The 22,064-nt window shown below is 27.1% G+C and overlaps 2 protein-coding genes across 4 annotated transcripts in view; one reads left to right on the top strand and one right to left on the bottom strand.

Moving 5' to 3' along the window:
- LOC117168460 (DNA ligase 3) overlaps positions 1-8,012 on the bottom strand; it is a 126,821-nt gene extending 118,809 nt beyond the window's left edge. Inside the window, exon 1 of one of the 3 annotated variants that reach the window (XM_033354129.1) lies at positions 7,829-8,012. The gene's annotated coding sequence lies outside the window, so the exon portion shown is untranslated. Of the gene's footprint in view, positions 1-7,819 lie in introns of all 3 variants that reach the window. The other 2 variants (XM_033354128.1, XM_033354127.1) reach the window with 2 other exon arrangements.
- Positions 8,013-14,084: 6,072 nt separating this feature from the next.
- Positions 14,085-22,064, top strand: part of LOC117167805 (probable cytosolic oligopeptidase A) — a 16,527-nt gene continuing 8,547 nt past the window's right edge. The window contains exons 1-7 of the mRNA XM_033353000.1: positions 14,085-14,293; positions 14,664-14,830; positions 16,208-16,596; positions 16,686-16,842; positions 16,961-17,197; positions 17,286-17,415; positions 19,159-19,540. Of these exons, the coding sequence (XP_033208891.1) occupies positions 14,208-14,293; positions 14,664-14,830; positions 16,208-16,596; positions 16,686-16,842; positions 16,961-17,197; positions 17,286-17,415; positions 19,159-19,540 (1,548 nt within the window). The 5' untranslated portion in view covers positions 14,085-14,207. The remainder of the gene's footprint in view (positions 14,294-14,663; positions 14,831-16,207; positions 16,597-16,685; positions 16,843-16,960; positions 17,198-17,285; positions 17,416-19,158; positions 19,541-22,064) is intronic.

Raw genomic sequence — 22,064 nt, 5'->3', positions numbered from 1 at the left:
TTTAAACAATAATGTTTAAATACTTCAAACATTTAAAAAGTTGTTTCTTTGGTATAAATATTTGATTATTTCAATTAAAAAAAAAAATTGTCAAAGAAAAATGCATTCAGCACTTGTTTATCTTGAAATGTCTTTCTATAATACTTTTTTTTAAATTAAAAATATAATTTTTCGAGAAATTTTTATTTATAATTAAAAAAAGTCTTTTCCTCCACGACGACCTGCGTAACCTTCCCCTTCTACTACGAAACGGGCTATCGTCTTTTCCTCCACGGCTATCTGCGTAACCTTCCCCTTCTACTACGAAACGACACTACCCCTCACTGGATTCCAGCAAAGATATTATTTTGATTCCAGTGTCTCCAGAACGTGGGATTTTTCGGCCCCCACCACTCTCCTATCTGGGAGCGACATATTCAAATCAAACGTAGTGTGTCGGCGAGTTTAAATGCTGCGAAGCCCAGCCTCGTGTAAAGCCGAAAATGCACGAGCAGGAATCCGAGCTCTCCCGACCTCACGAATGACGATCTAGCTGCTCCTCGAATTTATTCAGGTTTTGAAATCCCGAGTTACCTTAGAACGATTAGGCTTATCATGAAGAGGCAAATATAATTGACTTTATGTAAATAGATATAGGAGACAAGACTTCTGGGTCTAAAATGTTTCATATTTAGTGCTGCATGCCTTAGTCATATTTCTAGTAAACAATGGATTTTTAACAAATAAAAAACAAATTTTCGACAAAATAGTTAAATTTTCAACTTAAGGTCATAAGCGATTACTTTTAAGAATACATTTTTTAACATTAACATTGTAGTTTATATTGAAGTTTGCAGTTGAAAAAATTAATTTTTAAACCCAAATAAATGCGATTTTATCAACAAAAGAAATTAATTTTTATCTTAAACAAATTAATTTTTAAAGAAGAATAATTCGCCAGCAAAGAAGATAAATTTATAAGTAGAAAGAACATTTTTCAAGAAAAAAAATGGTCAACAAAATTGTTTAATTTTCATCTATAGAAACGAATTTTAAACTAAAAAATTATTATTCGATCAAAAATGGACTAATAAAATTTTCAGACCAAAAATGGAATTTTCAACAAGAAATTAATTTTCAACTAAAATTATAATGTTTCAACGAAAAACTGGATAGATAAATTTTCAATTGAAAAATAATTATCAACCCTAAAAAATCAAAGTTTCAACAAAATATTTAAATTCCCAAGAAAAAAATTAAATTTGCAAACAAATATTTTAATTTTCAAACCAATAACTTTCTACCGAAAACAGAATTTCAAAATTTTCAAAATCAATTTTAAAACAGTAACAATTTTTGTTATCAAAATACATAAATTTTCAATGAAAATCGGTTAAATTATCAGTTTAAAAAATCAATTTACAACCAACAATTTTTCACAAAATAGTGTAATTTCCAAAAAATAGATGAACTTTTAACCATTACATACAAAAAAAAGAAGTTTCAACAAAAAATGCATTTCCATCCAAAAAAATGAATTCTTTATTAAAATGGATGAATTTTTAAACAGGAAAAATAATTTTCCACCAAAAAAGAAGAATTTTTGACTGAGAAAGGTCAATTTCCTACAAAAAGAAATCAACCAAAAAAGATACAATTAAATTTTTAGAATAAGAAAATGTTTTTTCAACAACAAAAAAATCGAATTTTCAACAAAACAGTTAAATTATCAACCAAAATAGTTATTTAAAAAATTTTTAATTTCAAAATAGTTTCATTTTCGATGGAAGAAATGCATTTTCAACTGAAAATTGTTTTTAAAAAAACATACAATCGAATTTACAACAGAATAGTTCAATTTTTAAACATATAGTTAGATTTTAATTTAAAAAGTTATTTTTCAACCAAAAATGGAATGGAATGAATTCTGAGAGAAAACTAAAATCGTTTGAAAATTTTCAATAATTTTTATTTACAAAAATGTACTTAAAAAAAATCAAAAAGATTTTGAAACACATCAAAATATTTTCTAAAATTTAAAAGAGTGTAGAAGATTTTAAAGCAAAATGTTTCAATTTGATAAGATTAAAAAGTTTTTAAAAACATAAATAAACCAGTAAATTCAAGAAACATTTAGAAGAATGGAAAAGATTCAAATCTAATTTTAGACTTAAATTTTTAGAAATATAGATTTTCAAAGATTTCGCAAAAATATACTTTAGAAGCTTTAAGGGAATTCAGAAATATTTCAAGAAGATAAAATTATTTTTCTTAAAATTCCTTGTGAAAAATTTAAAAGATTATGAGTCAATTTTTTCACATCTTGAATTAAGGAACATAATTCTTATTAGGCCTTCTTGTGCAATTTTGTTACACAATTATTTTAATTATATGTTGCTTTAAAAATCTACTTTCAAATCTGAGAAAGTTTAAAAGATATTCAGAAATTTTGAAAGGATTCAAATAAAATTAAAACTTGTGAAGATTTTTCAAGAATTTTGTAAGTTTTCACGAAAATGAAAAAAATTATTTTAGGTTCCTAGAAATAATTAAAATAAAATTTTATTTCGAAAAATTAATTTTAGGAGATTATTTTAAAGCATTTCAAAACATTCAAAAATACGTCAAAAATTGTCAAAGTATCTGAAAAATTTTAAAGGCAATGTTTTTTTTTTATTTTACAAAATAAAAAAATCAGGAAAAATTTAAATAATTTTGAAAGATTAGGAGACCAGACAAGATTAAAAAAAAAAAAGAATTTTTACTCAAAAAATAAATAAAACTTTATCTAAATTATTAAACCTTTAAACCAGAAGACAAATTTTCTTTTTAAAAATTCAATTTTCAAACAAGAAATATGACTGTTCAACAAAAAATTAATTTCACACGAAACTGATGCATTTTTATGCAAAAAAAGGAAATTTCAAACTAAAAAATAATGTTTTACAAAAAAAGCGAATTTTTAGCTAAAAAATATCAATCTTAAAAAATTGAAAAGTTCCATTTTCTGTTAAAAAATTAATTATAAATACACAAAAAAGAAGTATTTTCCACTAAACAGTTAAATTTTCAAACAGACATAAGCCTTCAATAAAAAAAATTTCACAATGTAGTTCAACTTTGACCCAAGTAGTTGAATTTTCAATTAAAAAAGATTAATTTATAACAAGGTAAATTACATTTTTAACCATCGAGATAACTTTTCAACATAAAATATAAATCTTTAACAAAAAAAGTGATTTCTTAACAAAGCGATTCAACCCAATGTTATAAACAAATTAGTTGAACTATCAAGCAAAGAAGAACGATTTTTAACCAAAAAGTTGCATTTTCATACAAAAAATGAAATTTCTTCTACAACAGATGAAGTTTTAAATCAAAAAGTTAAATTTAAAAAAAAATAGTTGAATTTTCTGTTGAAACACATTTTAGTTGATTTTTCACGATCAAACTATGAATCTTTTAACAACAAATATTTTTCTATCAAAAAAAATTGAATTTTCAATCCAAAAAGACGAATTTTTAACCAAAAAGGAGGACTTTTTAACCAAATTGCTGAATTCTCTAGCGCGGCTCGCTTCGCTCGCAAGTTTGAGCGCGCCTAGGGCGCGCAACGTTTGAATCTCGCATTTCGCGCTTGATAATAGGTTACCTCGCGCTTCGCGCTCGGATATTTATTCTTTGCATTTGAAATGCTTGAAAAAAACTTTATCAAAAAGATCTCTTTTAAATGGCAGTATTTATATACGTCTTCATATTCTGAATTGTCTACTTAATTAAGTATAGTCAAAGATTAAGTTTCTCAAAGCTCTGTAGGCTTTGAGGTACACATTCTCATCGTGACACTCGCGATGCGCGCTCGATTTCCGACAGACATTTGTAAACAGGTTTTGTTGGATTTTTTTCTCGTAACTTTCGTCGTTATTCCACACATTTTTTTTTTCAACGTTATTTTTCACGAATAAAACAAAAAGTACGCGTCCTATCAAGAAGTGATTCTTAACGAAACTGTATTATTTTTTGTGCAATCAAAATTTGAATTTTCGAGTTTTTAAGAAAATCCGAAAATTGGTTATGATAATCTTGCAGGGCTTTCGAAAAGAAATGTTTTTCTTCTCTTGACTTTTTTTCATATCGTGCGTTTTTCGGCTTCAAATTTTGATTTTCGTTTAATTAAAAAATTGTTGAAAACGCTATAACTCTGAAAATTTTCTTTTTGTCGAAAAAAGTCATAAGGATAAATTGTGTTTTATTTTTAATACTATAAATATCCGTACATAGAATTTTCACATTCCAAAAAAAGTGTTCTCAGACATTTAAAAAATGTGCTCACTTTTTGAATTTTTATCAAAAATGGCTGGTTCTTGAACTCATCCTTTCGTTTAGGACCTAAAAAAAGTGTGCCAATGATGAATTTGATTCTTTCATTTTTTCGCGAGTTATCGTGTTTACGGACGGACGGCCGGACGGACAGACAGACAGACGCCATCGTGAAAACCTGATTTTCAGATTCAGGGGGTCTTGAAACGTGGAGATCCGTTGAAAAAGTGTGATGTTTCAGTTCATTGCTCAACACCAAAATATCAATTTTAAACAAAAAGTAAATTTTCTACGAAATATTTCAGTTTTCAAGAAAATAGTATAATATTTAATTTATAACCAAGCAGTTGCATTTTTATCAAAAAAAGATTTGATTTCTGCTAAAGCAGGTAAACGTTAAATTAAAAAAGACAAACTTTCAAAAAAAGAGTTCAATTTTCATCCGAAATGTTAACGAAAAAATGCAATGTTCTATTAATTAAAATCAGCCCCATGCATCTCCCCACTTTTCTGTTTTCTTACGATCCGGAGGGGAATTTTCGGTTAAACTAATCCAACAGATGGCGCCACAAAAAGTAGGTCATGAAAATATGTAGTTTAATATGAATCAAATTTAATTTTGAGATACATTTTGAAAGCAGTTCGAACTTTATATTTTTGTGATTTATTTTTCTGATATTATTGATTTTATTATTTGTTCTAGTTAAAAAAATATATTTATTGTTTAAATGATTAATGTAGCTAATGAAAAAATTAATATATTAATTAATATAATGTACATATTTATTTAAATTGAACCGAACATCATATATACATTTATACAGTGCAATCATTTATTTGTTGCTTAACCTTGAAAGCTTTTTTCTCGCTGCATTCAACACCTAATCATTTTATTAAACATTTTTTATTTAAAGGAGATTTTGAATTAAATAGTTGATTATATTATTACAAAACTCATTTCTAAAATGAACAGACTATATAAGCTATTAAAATCTATAAAAAAAAACGTACTGTATTCTCTATTTGTTTATTAATAATTTTTCTACTCAAAGTATGAAAAAACTGAAATTTTGTTCATAACAATTTTTTACTCTTTAATGGCTGATCAGGAAAACTTTATATTGTCTTAAATTAATGTTTAGGGACTCATAAAATACAAATAATTTGATTATCATTCCATTCATTTGTTGCAAACAAATTTTATAAACAAATTAACAAATAGTCTTATTATCGGTAAAATTTTTTTGTTGCTAAAAGAACTTCACATTAATGTAGGAATGAGATTTAATAACAAAAATAATTTAAAAGTTTATAATAACTATTGTTATAAACAATTCTTGTGGCAAACTATTAGAATTTGAGATTTTTCAAATTATTATTTCCTTAAATGGCTAGAACGACTTCAGGTATTACTTCAAACAATAAATATTTAATAATATTTGATAAAATATAACAATTTAAATTTTTGTAAACACATTAGATAAACAAATTCAAAATTTTGGTCCTTTCACATTGACATTTTTTTTACACTGGAAATGTTTTAAGCTGTTGGACGAATAACTGCTAGTCACAAAAATATTTGAGAAGTTAAAGATAACCATTGTTATAAATAATTCTCGTGACAAAATATCCAAATGTAAGGTTTTATAAAAAATTTTATTTTCTTTAATCGCTACAATGGCTACAGATATTTCGAAAAAATGTATCTTTGATCATATTTAGTGGAATATAACAACTTACATGTTTATAAACAATTTACATAAAAAATTTCCCCGTGTTGGCAGTTTCACTTGGAAAAAGTCAGGTTTTCAATCGTAATAGATTAGAAATGAATCATAACACTGCACGCTAAAATTCACTCAATACAAAATCTTTTTACAATAACCCACCACTTGGCCATCAAAGAAAAATTAAATTTGATAAAACCTTAAGTTTAAATATTTTCTCACAAGAATTGTTAACAACAGTGGTTATTGTTAACTTTTCTAATATTTTTGTGACTAACAGTTATTTGTCCAATATCTTAAAACATTTCCAATGCAAAAAGAAATTTCTATGCGAAAGAGCCAACGTTTTAAATTTGTTTATCTAATTTATTTACAAAAATTTAAATTTTTATATTTTATCAAATATTATTAAATATTTATTATTTTAAGGAATACCTGAAGTCGTTCTAGCCATTGAAGGAAATTATAATTTGAAAAATCTCAAATTCTAATATTTGGCCACAAAAATCTTTTATCGCAGTGGTTATTATAAACTTTTAAATTATTTTTGTTATTAAATGTTATTTCTACATTAGTGGGAAGCACTTTTAGCTAACAAAAAAATTCACCGATAATAAGACTTTGTTCATCTTTTACTGGAAAAATTATTAATAAAAAAATAGAGGAGACAAAAGTTCGGAGATTCAAGATCTATAGAATTTAATAATCTTTAATTTAAAACAGAAAATTTAAAATCCCAAGAAAATTGAAGGCTCTGGACATTTTTGAATGAAAAAAGTGCATTTCCGCCAACTGTGCATCATGAGTACAGCACGTTTTTTTTATAGATTTTAATAGCTTATAGTATGTTTATTTTGGAAATGAGGTTTGCTCTAATATAATTAACTATTTAATTCAAAAGTTCCTTTAAATTTAAATTTTTAAATAAAATTATTAGGGGCTGAATGCTGCGAGTAAAAAGCTATCAAGATTAAGCAACAAATACATTATTACACTGTATAAATGTATATATTATGTTTGGTTCAATTTAAATAAATATATACATTATATTAAATAATAATAAATCCATTTTCTCATTATCATTCGTGTCATTGACTTTTTACCAAATGATTCCCTCAAACATTTTAATTACAATTATCACTACTTTTTAAAAATATTTCCTTCAAAACTTGAAATTGTTAAGATTTTAAAAGTACAAAGATTCTTTACTTTGCAACTTAAGTTGCAGTCTTGCATATTTTAATTATTATTATATTTATATTTGATATAAGTAATATAGTTTTTATTAATTATTCTGATCATGTATATGTTTTAAATATTTTTGTCGTTGAGGTCTTAAATGTTATTAATTGTTTCATTAGCTACATTAATAATTTCAGCCGACATTTCCCCTCCGGATCGTAAGAAAACTACTACTGCATACACATACACGGTCGTGGCAGGGGGCTGATTAAAATAAATTCTGAGATTCTCATAAATTCTCAGAGAATTTATTTCTCGGTTATATTCTCGGTAACATTCGCATTCTCGTTACCGTTCTTAAAGTAATATAACCGGCTCAGAACTCTATGCACAGGGCTGTCGGTAACGCAATACTTATTATATGTCATAGATCACTATTTAAAGTTTATTCTCAATTCAAAATTTTAAGAGTTCAGTAATATCTCCTTAGCGATTTATTTTAAAAAATACTATAGTTAAGTGTGGTAATAATAGAAATGTAAAGCTGGACAACAAAATACGTATATAACCTCAAAAATAGAAATAAAAACATTTATATGAATTGTACTCACGATACTCACTGATTAGAAATTATTTTTCACTTTTCTGAGCAGAAGAAGATTTTACAGCTAAATGGCTAATTTAATCAAATGGTAGCATTTGCATTGTACACTATATTGTTTAAAAAAAGTCACAAAAAATATGCCGATAACTATAATGACAAACCGCGAACTCCGAACCACTCGTCCACTCCACTGATTTCTGTCACTCCAAGGAAGATTACATACTACCGGATGTTGGTAAGGAAGCTCTCTTTTCTATAATTTTCTACAGGACATATTTTTATTTTCTTGTTTTTAAAGTTTACAAGTTAGAATAAATTTGAATTTATTGTATATACTAATTACTGCTTGTTGAAATGGCGAATGCAACAAGTTTAAACATGGTTAGACTGGTTTAAACTTGTGTATAATCTGTATTGTTTTGTCGTCGCAGTCGCCAATCGCACTTCACAATTCTGCATATAGGTGGAATGACTGGAATGTGGAAATTGACTAAATGAATGCCAACCGCCAAGAAAACGGGCCAACGGAAGATATGAAAGACCTAATATCAGACAAATTTCTTTAACCGGACAGAATAAACCGAAAAACACAAGAAATCCCCACTAGAGTAAAAGCAAAATATACCATATCTAATCTAGGAAGTGCTATAAAACTATGGAGAGTCTCTAGTCAAAAAAACATACTTGCTTGTTTTTCTTTCAAGTCAGCCAGAAATGGAAAAAGGGAAAAAAGTGCTGTTAGAAAATGCATTCCACAACGAAGTGAAAATGGTAAGTTTTATTTAATATCTTTTTTATCCAACCTAATCTTTAATATCAAGGGATAAGGTTCAGTTCAATATAAATAGATATTTATAGACTCAACTCTATTTATTTTTCACCAAAATATGTATACATTTTTTATATAAGAATATTAGTACAAACGTATAAATATATAGAGATTTTAAGAGTTAAAAAGTTTGGTTAGGTTACAATGTCACATATGTCACATCACATGCATTTTTTAAATCCTAATTGAAAAAGCTGAAAATAAAAAAATAGCTTAACATTTCGAGTTAAAAAAGGAAGATAATTATTTTTTTATTAATGGAATTTTTTTCTAAAGCAACGATATATCATCTTTTGAAGTCTCGTACTTTACGCAAGAATAGTTTTTAAATAATTCCAAGAATGTTAAATATTTGTAACGTTTTCGTCTGCAAGTTTATTATGATGTTTTGTTTTGAATAAGGATTGGTTATTAAATTTATTCTAGAATTATTTATTTATATTGTATAATACATGAGGACATGGGAATAACAAGTGGATAAGGTCCAATTTTCCGTCATTCTGTTTGTTACAATCACAAGTAATGTATGACATGTCACTATTTATCGATACATAATGCAGTGAGTAAAAGCAAAGGATGATAACTCAGCTTGTAATCAAGCTGAAAAACTCTACTTAAGCTTACAATTTTTTTTAACAAAATCAAGACATTCAATTGTAGGTTTTTAAACATTTTGTTAATTTCATCAATAAGACGCTATCGAACATTTTTTTGCTTGCTTTTTTCGTACTGGAGGCACAAAAGAAGTAAACTATGATACTTTGCCTCATAGTGTACACTGTACCACATGCTAGACCAGATTTCTCTATATATGCATATGGTTGAACCTTTTTTCTACAACTTTCGTACATCCGGTAGAAAAATGCTGCGTCGTGGCATTGACAATAGTGAAAAATGCTTTTATTTATTGCAGACACCAAAGTTATAAATATTTTTGAATTTTTCAAGAATTGACGCATAAATCAAATTGCCAGGTAATTAATCAATCTTTCGACAAATAATTTATGAATTTCAAAATATTCGCACAGATTCCAAAGGATTTTCAGAGATTTAAAGAGGTTTCGATGAATTCACGAGATTTCAAAGGATTTTAAGAGATTTGAAAACATTCAAAAGTATATCTACGGGTTTTAGAGCGTTTCGTAACATTCAAAAAGATTTAACGGAATCCCAAAGGATTTCCGAATACTACAAAGGATATCGAGAAATTTTATTATCTCTTAGAAGATCATGGGATTTTAAGATATTCAGAAAGGTTTCCACGGATTTGAAAAATATCAATCAATTTCAAAGGATCTCGCAATATATCTAAATATTTCACGGAATTTCAAACATTTTAACCGTTTTTAGAGTTTGTAAGGGATTACTGTGGATTGTAAAGGATTAGGAGGAATTTATATAGGATTTTAAAAATGCATGTAAAAAATATGAGAATAACTACTGGATAAGGACCGCTTTGTTTTCCTCCCTCAAATACAGAACATGTAAATTTTAGATTTTTTAATATTAGATTTGTCTATCATGTAGTACAGAAACGATTTTATTTTTGGTCCTCATACAGTTGTTATTTTCATAAATTCTTCAATTTCAGTGTGAACATTTTTCGCAATTTTGTCATTTCAAAGAATACATATGCACACATTTATCATGCCTGAAAAATTCTTACCATATTTTCGTGATTTTTTACGAAAAAAATACGTAGTTCTCGAATTTATGAGATAGAAAACTGAACAACGCCCATTTTGTTTTTTCCTCCTCCCACGCCGAAAAAATCGTAATGTTTTTACATCTTTAATGTAGAGTTCTATAATTTTATTCAAATTTTACATTTGAAAAACCATCCACGGTGACTCTGGCCGGAATTTTTCTCTCGAATGTACTAATATCCAAATTAAAAGTGGTGACATGTATTGCATTACTCTGATTCTAAATTGGAACAGAGAATTTGTGAAAAGTCATTTTTCTTTCTTAAAATAAGGAATTTTGCAAAAGAATTACAATTCTGACTTGAAACAGTGAAGTTTCCATTCGACTTTTTTAACGGAAATTTTTATAAAATATTTACATACAATTCTGTGTTGGGACGAGGAATTTCAGACAAGAAATATAATTTAGGCAATTGGGACAGGGAATTCCCGTAAAGAATGATCATTTATATTTTTAAACAAGGAATTTTGTAAATAATTAGTATTTTTACTTGCTGCAATTTCCGCAAATAATTATAATTTTTACTTTAATTGGGTCGGAATTTTCTAAAAGCATTATGATTATGAGATAGAACTGATCATTTCTGTAAATAATTATAGTTTTCAGGGAATTTTGGAAGTGAGTTAAATTGTAACTTGGTATGATTTTAAATGTCGAACAGGGAATTTCCATAAAGAGTTATAATATTCGTATTAAAATTTATGGAATTTGTATAAAGAATTGTTACTTGATTTGGAATAGTAAATTTTCGAAAAAAAATTATTCTGATTTAGTAGAAGAAGGGACTTAAAAGAATATCTCTGTTCCATATCAGAAATATTTTTAATCTTTTAAAATGTTTAGAAATCTTTTGATATCTTTTTTATCAATCAATTCTTTAAAACTGTTTTCAATTGACATAGAAAAATTAACATTTGACCGGGAGAAAACTGCGAAATGACCGCCGGGACAGACACGCTGCTATCGCAGATCTTTTTTTTTTGTTTGTATTCCTGTAAAATATAATTTTTAGTCGTTACCCACTTGTCATTCTTATGTCTTCACATATATTTTGAAAGTTGTTTATAGAGACTGTAATATTGATTTCACAAATCTCTTATAATGTAAACAGTTTTATTATTATTACTACCGATGCTTAATGCCCTTATGAAAAAAAGTATTGGTAAGTATCGGATCCAGTACTTTTTTCCCGAAAAAGTATTAGATTTCCCATACTTACCAATGTTCTTTTTCATAACGGTGAAATATAAATAGTTTTTTTGTTGAAAATATTCTTTCACTGTTTTCAGTCTTGAAAAGAAAAACTTTTCAAACAAACTTGTTATTAAACTGAAAGAATTTCTAAAATAATTTTCTGTCTGTTTTGTTAAAGGAATCTGCACCTTACGCCGATGAATGGCAAGCTCTCAGAGAGCAGAGGCAAAAAGAATACGAGCGATTAGTGACGATGGGGCGATGGGGCGACCTATTGGAAGTTACGAACGAAATCGCAAAGGAATGCAGTGTTAAAAACACAGGCGTTCAACAAACTGAAGATTATTCTCCTGTTTCTAGTCTACCAACGAGTCCGAAGGGAAGAGTATAATGTAATTTCACTGGTGAATTCTACAAGGCTTCTTCCACATTTGATATTCATTGTAAAAGTCAAGAAAAAGGCCTTTAAGGATAGAAATACCATTTTTATATGCAAAATATGTACATAAGTTCACATTCTTCACATTAGGATTAAGTTAAGTTTTTCTTTTTCTTTTTTTTTCATCGAAATCACATACAAGGTGTATTTCCTACCGGATGTAACCAGTAAGTTACATTCACTCATAAAAATATTTACTGTGCAGTACATTTACATTTTTAAATTATTCGTAAGCTAAATCTTTGAAATTCTGTCACGGATTATATAGAACAATAAAAATCACCTATAATCATTGTTCAATTACGTACTATTTAAATTTTATTATCATTATACGTAAATATCGGTCACTAAACTGCAGGAAACCGTAATAAGGTTTTTGTATCATTTCGATACTATTTATCACAATTTATGATGTAATAAATACATTCCCTATACAAAATTGTTGCCTTCTTTTCAAAATCACCTCTTCTGTAAGTATGTGTGAAATTACTTTTATTTAAAACTCAACAGTTTTTTAATATTGAGAGATTACGAATTTCTGCATGAGTAATGTTGTAAATAAAAGTGTCGAAATAAATAATTTTATTACATGCTGAAAATTGATTTCTAAATTTTGCTCAATAATAACTTTCTTGTATGTGATTATACTTTTCTGTATGGATCATATTGAATGTAACTTTTCCTATAAGTAGTTACTGAGAGCCTTTTTTCTAAATAATTATTTTTTAAACAGTAACAAAAGTGCAAGATTACTTCAATTCGAAAATAAATTGAATAAAAAGAAAATGTTTAATGATTTAGTTTTTATTTAAAAAAATTAATTTTAAGTTTTGAAAATTATAAAATATCTCAACAAAAGAATCTGGAAGTTTTTAAGAAAAGTTTTATTATTTTGTAGGATTTAAAAAAACTAGAAAAACTGAATTCTTTAAAAAATTTAATAGGTTTTGAAAATAATTGAAATCTTGAGATTTCGAAAAAATTTTAACAAAATGTAGATTTTTAAGAATTTCGAAATAGAAATTTAAAAACTTTTTTATGGATTTCGACACATTTTAAGGAAATTTGAAAAGATATCCAAGATTCCTCGGAAAAATTTCAAATAATTTTTTAGTTTGAAAAATTAATTTTAAGAGAAAGTTATAACAGATTTCAAAACATTTTAAAGATTTTCGAAAATAAGTAGAAGTTTTGACAGTAAAATTGTTTAATTTTGAAAGATTACAACATTTTAAAAAATCAAGTAAGTTTAAGAGATATTTATAAGTTTCGAAAAGATTGAAAAGTAATTTAAAACTTGTTTTGATTAACGAACATTTTTATGTACATTTTTTAAGATTTAGAAAGCAAACTTGTTAACAATTTCGAAAAGTTTTAGGTGAATGAAAAAAATGTTCTAAAGATTCCAAGGAAAATTAACAATAATTTTTGATTTTGAAAACGAAGTTGGCCAAAACGAATCTGGAAGATTTTTAGGTGATTTTTTAAATTTGTTTAATTTTTCAGAATTGTTGTTAAATTTGAGCAAAATTTCGAATCATTTTCAAACTTATTTTGAAGGTTTAGAATTTTTGCAACTAAACAAATTTTCAGATAAGATTCCGGGAAAATTTTCAATTATTTGTTTTTGAACAATTAGTTTTTATATAAATTTTTATAATATTACACAATTTTTGTTAAAGATTTCTAAAAATGTTGAAAATAAATCTAGAAAATTGTGAGGCCATGTTTAAACAATTTTGGAAATGATCAAAATCTTGAGAAAAATCGAGTCAGTTTAAAAGATTTAAGGAATTTTAAAAGTTTTGAAGAGATTAATAATATTTTAAAACTTAAAGATTCCAAAAATGTATCGAATATTTTTTTCTTTCCTCAGAACTTCCAAATGTCCTAAATAGTTTTCAAACTTATTCAATTTTGTTCTAATATTTTGTAAAATGTTGTAAAAATACAAAAATTTTAGATTTTTTTCGACACATCTGAATTGTTTTTTAAATTTAGTATTATTGTTGAATGCTAGTGGCGTAGATTATGGTCAATTTCATTCATCGAGTGGCGGGTCTACACACAAAAATCTGTAACTCATGGCCGACAGGTCGACTGTGTCGGCGACGTCGTGAGACATGAACGTGATTTTTTGTTGAATTTGAGCCTTAGCAAAAATATTTTCTTTGAGCTGAAGATGATTCAAAAGTGATATATCGCTTATTTACCCTAATTAAAACAATGGCGGTCTCATTTTGTGGCAGAAGACTATTATTAACGAGGAATAACCTTTTTAAATCACAAAAAAGAAATGGGTACATCGTATTGTAAGTATTTTAAAGGTTATGTTAGTTACGAATTTTTCTCGTATTATCCGCACATTTAGTTTTTTCCTATATGTTTCATGTAATTGTTTTAAATCTTAGACTTTCGCCTTCTATTAGCAAATTTTTCTATTATTATTTTTAAGTAAAGTATAAACAAAAATAAACTTATTTCAAATGTCTCAGGCATAGTTTTGTCTGAAAGAAAAAATTACATTTTTTGATGTAAAATTATTGAATTCTTAAAATTTATTTGGAATATTGTTATTTCATAAAAAAAGTAGATATATTAGAAGTTAGCGAAGCCTGGCTGCTTATTTTTTATTTTTCGAGATATTTGACAGAAAACTATTTTTTTTTTTTAATTATACAGACTGCCTGAAATTGGAGAAGATTTAACAGAAAAAAATCCACTGCTTTCGGAAGAAACTAAATTGCCAGATTTTAAAAAGGTCACGATTGAAAGATGTATCGCTGCTGTTAATAAGCAAACAGTGGATTTCGAACAAGGCGTCAAGAGCTTGGAGAAAAAAATTGAAAGTAATTCACCGTTCAGATTAACCTTTTTCTTAACTTAAAAATAATTTTATAAACAATTATTTATGTAATAGCAGAATAATTGTACATTTAATATTGACAAAAAAAATTGATTGCTAATATTAAAGGGTTTTACAAAGGCTTCCAGTGAAATATTATGCAGCACAAAACACCTGATATCAAATTTTAAACGCTTTGAACTCTAAATTCTTTTGAATTTAAAAATTAGGGATTAGTCAGGAAATTTAATTGGTCAAATTTTTTTTTAAATCTTGCAAAAGTCATCATTTTAATCATCTATTTTTTACTAAAAATTAATTTTTTTATTTGAAAGTTCAACTATTTGTTTCAAAAATGATCTTTTTACGTTCTTGGTTGAAAATTTGTATTTTTTTGATTTGAAATTGATTTCTTGGTAAACATTTCAACTATTTGTTTTTATTATCAAATTGCAATAAAATAAAAAAATAAATAAAAAACATAAATAAATTTGCATTACCAACGTTTCGGTACTCGTAGAGTACCCTTATCAAGGCAAGACAATTTTCTACCACTTAAATTTGTCTTGCCTTGATAAGGGTACTGTGCGAGTACCGAAACGTTGGTAATGCAAATTTATTTATTTATGTTTTTTATTTTATTGTAATTTGATGATAATAAAAATAAAAAAGACGAAAGAAAGAAAAAGAGAAGAAAGGGCATGCAATTTGTCCGAAAATTTTCTTTTTTTTTCTTTTTTGTTTTTTTTTTCAGATTACAATAGGATTTTAGGTTTTTGTTTATTCTTTGTGGTCCAAATTTGCTCGTTGAATTCTTTTTTTATTTAACAGGATTTTGCATCAGTTCGTAATTCAAATATTTTGTTAAAAAGTTATCTTTTTTGGTCGAAAATTCGACAGTTTTATTGAAAAATTGTCTATTTTCACAGAAAAATCGTACTTTTAAATTAAAAATTCATCTTTTTTGTTGAATATTCATCTGAATAGGTAAAAATTTTTCTTGGTCGAAAATACAACTGTTTTATTGTTTTGTTGGTAGAAAAGTCATCATTCTTTTAAATAAAACAAAAATTAAAAAATTTGTAATTAATCTAAAATTCTATGGTTTTATTTCATGTAAGTTTCTATGTTACAATCTTTCAAGAATAAAATGCTGGTCTTTGATTTTTAATGGTCAGGAAAAATTAAAAATTTTATCTGTGAAAAGTTAGGAAATTTTGAAAATGAAGTTTTTCTGCCTTGCTGATGACGGGGCATGCTTTCCTGAGATTTGATTAGCCAATCCGGAACTAAATTCCTTTTGTTTGATACGTTGATACTATTTTAAATACAACTATATCTCACAATTATCGTAAAAAAATGATTCATATTTCTTTGACAGAAAAAGAAAACTCAAACGTTATCGCCGATCTGCTAAATCCTCTCGAGGAACTTGAAGTTCCTTTGGAATCAACCTGGGGAGTCACCAAGGCATTATGTTTTGGAGATAAACGTCGAATGCCTACACAATGTTACGAAAATATAGACAGACGGGTAAGGACAGCTTACTCTTATAAACATTGTAGTAAAACTATTTTCCAAGCCTGCAAATCTTCACTGGAAAATGAAGAAAACAAGTTCACGAAAGAGCAGGAAAGATTGCTCTCTAAATTTATATTGGAGGGAAGACTCAATGGGTTAGATATAAAAACTAAAAAAGTCCAAGACAACCTTACTTATACTTACGAAGAGATTGGGAAGCAACAAAAGTTATTCCGAGAAAGACTTGAGGTTTGTTAGAAAAAAAACTTCAACACTAGGAATAAAGAATTATTGAAAAATGTATAGATTGTATAATTTGTGTCGATTTTTTCTAAAAGGCTGCTACGAGAATGTATTCTCAAATAATAGATGATCGTGGAGCAATGAGAGATTTTCCAGAAGAATTTTTAAAGCGCGTAGCTGCAGATCCGAACCATCCTCGTCAAGGTCCTTGGAAAATTACTTTACAATCTTTCATCGCATCGACATTTCTAGGTGCCAAGTTTATTTAATTTTTTATTTTAGAACAGGAATTTCAGTGATTACAAAGTAATTGCAGTAATAAAAAGATAATTCCGCGGAAAGGTCTTCAAGTTCATTGAATATTTTTCAGAATACTGTTCCGATAGAAGTTTGAGGAAAGCTTTGTGGAAATCCAAAGTCTTGAGATGTTCTTTATACGGAGATAGGCAGTCTCAAAATAGTACACCTCTTGAAAACATCAGAGGATCTCGAAACGAGGTGGCACAAGCTTTAGGCTACAAATCTTTTGCACATATGAGTATGGAAACCAAAATGGCTGGCAGTTTAGAAAATATTTACGACGTGTTCGAAACTTTACGGCAATCAGGTAAATTCGAATAATTAGGTATTTTATTCAATACTATAATGATCAGTTGATCACATTTATCAATATTAATTAAACTTCTATTTTTTAGCACTCCCAGCTCAAGAACGCGAAATTGCAGAACTGTACAGCTTCGCAAAAGAGAGGGGTTTTGAAGGAGATCGGATAAGGCAATGGGATATTGCTTACTGGTCAAGAAAGCAACGACGTGCAATTTTCCAGTAATAGAAACTTTCCAGACATTCATTTAGATATCACAATAAATTCCTAACACACTTACCAATTTTGAGATACCCCGCTCTCTTGAAAAACGTATCGTAGTCCAAAATTCTCTCAAGACGCGGAAAACCGTTTGATTTTTTACGCAAATAGGGGAATGAATTCTTTGAAATAAAATTAATGTAAATAACATACTGTATTCGCTATACAAGGCTTTAAATTCGAAACTATAATTGCTTTTTCAATATAATGGTTAGTTATTTAATTAAAAAGTTAAATTAGTAAATTAACTAATTAGTTTAAATTACTTAAAGAAACATAACTGAAACATCGGAAAGGAGTTGAAAATCTGCGACAGAAAAAAAATTCCGAAGCTGATGAGTTAAAAAAGGTTTTCTACGAAAAGAGATCAATTTCCCACAATAATAAAAATATTTAACCAAACAGTTGCATTAACAACCACATAGTTCAACCAATTAAATTTAACGAAAATAAAACGAACTTTTAACAAAATAATTTAATCCTGTAGAAAATAGGTGAATTTTCTATCAAGAAAAATTTTCAACTAAAAAGATTGATTTTCTAACCAAAAAGATGTATTTAAAAAAAAACAGTTGAATTTCCTAATAGCTAATTTTTCAACTTATAAATAATAAATTTCCGGCTAAACTGGAATAATTTAATTTTTAGATAAAAAAATATTTTTACCGAAAACAAAACGATTTTTTAACAAAAAAGATAGTTTTCCACCAAATAGTTCAATTATCATGAAAATTTTTAATTTTTAACCCAATAGATGAATTTTCGACATGAAATGTTTATTTTCTACAAAGCATTTAATTTTTAACCTAATAATATGAATTTTCAACTAAATTCATGTATCCTTAACAAACAAAAAATTAATTGAAAACAAATAGTTTAACTTTAAACCAATTAGTTGATTTTTCAACCAAAAAACATTATTTAAAAAAACATTTGAAGGCAATTAAGAATGACGAATTTTCAACTAAATAGTTTGATCATTAACCAAAAGAGATTAATTTATAACCAAACTTTTGAACTTTCAATAAAAAAGGCTGAATTTTCATCTGAATAGGAGAATTAATTTTCTACGAAAAAAAAAAGAATTTTCAACCAAATAGTAGAAGTTTTAACTAGAAAAGTTAAATTGGCAGCCAAAAATGTAATAGTTACATTTTTATTTAAAAAGATTAATTTTTAAATATATGAACGTTTAACCAAAAAAAATAATTTTTAACAAAGTAGTTCAACTCTCAACCAAGTAATTGTTGTTTTTTTTTACTAAAAAATTGACTTCGTAATGAAATAGTTGCATTTTCAATCAAATAATTAAATTTTCAACTAAATACACAGTAAATTTTTTTACCAAAAGAGATGCATTCCGACCCGAATATTCAATAATATGCTTGTCAACCAAGAATATTTGGATTTGCTTAGTAAGAAAAAAAGAATAAAATCTTTAAAAACTGGGAAAAGAGTATCAAATTTGAAAAATGAAAGTAATTTTTAATTTATTAAGTTAATGCTGTAATGTTTTGTAAAATTTGCAAACTTTGTTCAAATTTATCATCAGGAAAAGTACTAAATGTTATCTAAGTTCGTTTCGCAACATTTAAGGCCTCCCTCACCTCCTCAAATTGGTAATGCAATTAATTGACTGCCCTTAAGAATTACAAATATAAAATTAACTCAATCTAACATCTTTACATATTTTATATGAACAGGTATGAAGAAAGCGTCGTGCAAGAATATTTTCCCTTGCCTAAGGTTTTAGAGGGACTATTTAAACTTGCCGAAACGTTGTTCCACATAAAAATTGTCAAAGGGCCAAAACCAAGTGTCTGGCATGAGGATGTTCGATTTTTTAATGTTTGCGATTTGGAGAACTCTGATGCGGAACCCATAGCAAGTTTCTATTTCGATCCTTATCTCAGAGAAGATAAAATGCAAGAAGGTCAACATGATGGTTGGATGATCGGCATAAGAAATAGAAGCAAAATTTGCGATGTCAATCCTTTAGCCGCGATGGTATTCAATTTCCAGCCGCCAGAAGCGGGGAAACCTTCGCTTCTAACGTTCGAGGATGTCGAAGAATTATTCAGAAAGGTAATTATTAAATTTCTTGGATCATTATTTACTTTGTGCATAAAACCTCAAAAAATGGGATGCAAGTTTCCCCCTAGAACCCCTGCCCACACAAAATCTGAAGCATATCTCACATCGTGCATTATTGATGTAACTGAAGTTCTGAACGTTCAAATGAACGAAATATATTTTTTTCAATGTGATTTTATCCATAAATTTTGTTCCAACTACAATAAAAAATTCATTTTAATTTTGTTTTAGTAAATACATTATTTCAAATATAATTTAAAAAACACTTTAGCCATTTTTATAGTTTAGAAAGTCTTCAGTAAAAAAATGAATGAATCACATTTAAAGAAAATTAAATAGTAAGGGTGGTGACTTGGCCGGGAAACCGGGAATTTATTTTAAACCCCCGGGAATTTATTTCTAATCGCAGAAAAATGTAAGTTTTCATTATTACAATAATTTTATTCAATTTAGAAAAGTGGTTTCCACTTTATATACAGTCACAAATTTTTCAGATTATCCTAGTTTACTCTAATTAAATCATAATTTATTATTAAATGTGTATTACTTCCCGTGATAACAAAAATCATTTGCAATTTTTTTCGCTGGGAACAGGAACAGGGAATTTTTTTAATGGAATGAGATTTTTTTTAAAAAGAATTATCATCCTGATTTTGAAGAAAAGAATTTAAAAGAATCCTTACTCCAAGTCAGAATTTGACACAATTTGCAACTTTCCCCTTCCAAATTTTAGATAAGGAAATTAATTCAATTAGATTTTGGAGTAGAAATAGTATTTCAAAGAAGAAATATTGCTGAATTATAATAGAAAATTTCGTTACATCGTTTGTTGCGAATTCATCTTGCTTTATTAAAAAGTTCAATTAAATAGTTGAAAGTTCCTTTCAAAATTCCTTTTTTGTTGTTGAAGATTCATCATTTTATTTTAAAATTCATCTCTGGTTGAAACTTTAACTAATTTGTTGAAAGTAAATTGTTTTCAACAATTTTTGTTTAAAATTCATCTTTTTGGCATAAAATTCCACTATTCCAATTGAAGATTAAGCATTTTAGTTGAAAATTCATCAGTTTGGTTGAAAATTAATTCCTTCAACTGAGTATTTGAATGACCATTTTTGGTCTTTGTCTTTTTTAATTTAAAATTTAACTATTTCATTGAAAATCCACATATTTTGTTAAAAATCTTTTTTTTTGTGAACAATTATCTCTTTCTGTGCAAGTTAAACTTCTTGTTTAAACATTCTTTTTTCGGTTAAAAGTTCAAGTATCCCATTTAAATATTTATAATTTTAGTTAAAACTTCATCTTTTAGGCTGAAATAAAATTATTTGGTCGAAAGTTAAACTGTCTTCATAAAAATTAATTTCTACCATCGAAATATGAGCTAATTTATTAAAAACTTATTTCTTCTTTAGATAAAAAGGATTTTTTTGCCGAAAATTAAACTATTTTGGTAATAACATTTTTCCTTTGTGGTTGAAAATTATTATTTATCTGAATTCAAAATGTAACTATTATTCCAGTTGAATATTCCATAATTTTTTTTAAAAAATTCATCTCTTTGGTTAAAAAAAAATATACTCGATTGAAAGTTAAACTCTTTTGTTAAAAATTCATTTACTACAGTTGAAACTTCATCATTTTAGTTATGAATTCATCACTTAGTTTGAAAATTGAACTACTTGCTTGAAAACCCGTTATTTTTATTGAAAAGTAATTTTTTCAACTAAAAATTTAACTATTCCATTTTTTATTATGGATAGCGTTTTTTGACCTGGGAAATTAATTAATAATTATGGATGTCATTGGTTGTATACTGGTCTTAATCAGTATCATTAAAATATTGATTAATCTTAAGATTGTGAAAAAATGCTCTCTAGCTCCGCTGGGAAATGAGCCCAGGTCCTTCAGATCCTTTTTTATTAAAAATTTATATTTTTTATTGCAAAACTCAAATATTTGTTTCAAAATTCATTCAATTTGGCGTGTTTACGCTTAGAGACAAATATGAATCTGTTATATTTAGTTCACCGGGAAAGTTGAAAAACTTTACCGGAAAAAACTGGGAAATGGCCGGGAATTTGAAATCGCCTGCCGAATCACCACCCTGATGGTGCAGAGCTTAAATAAAAATAGTACTTGTGTGAATAAATCGCTAATTAAATGGGGATAGATTTGATTGAGAGTATTAAAGTGTAAATTTATCATTCATTTCAGAGTTTATGTGAAAATTATAGCAAGATTAAAAAGGCCCAATCAAAATAAATATAAGTGGAATTATTACCAGAATTAGATGTTACATTTGAATTTTCACATTGTCCCAAAACTTGGATTCGAACTTGTAAACTCGCAAAGTGATAGGGGAGCGGCGGGTAATGTGGCGCACCCTCATTTACAGGAATTGATTGATTTAGAGCGACAGGTATTTACTGTACTGTATTTTTTTATCTGTACTGTTTTGTATAGTTAAAAAATTTGCTCAATAAAGCTCAATTCTTATTATTATCAATTATAT

Source organism: Belonocnema kinseyi, chromosome 2 (genome assembly GCF_010883055.1).
Source record: "Belonocnema kinseyi isolate 2016_QV_RU_SX_M_011 chromosome 2, B_treatae_v1, whole genome shotgun sequence".
Lineage (NCBI taxonomy): Eukaryota > Metazoa > Arthropoda > Insecta > Hymenoptera > Cynipidae > Belonocnema > Belonocnema kinseyi.
Note: the sequence above shows the minus strand (reverse complement) of the source record. Positions and strands in the feature narration are given on the sequence as shown.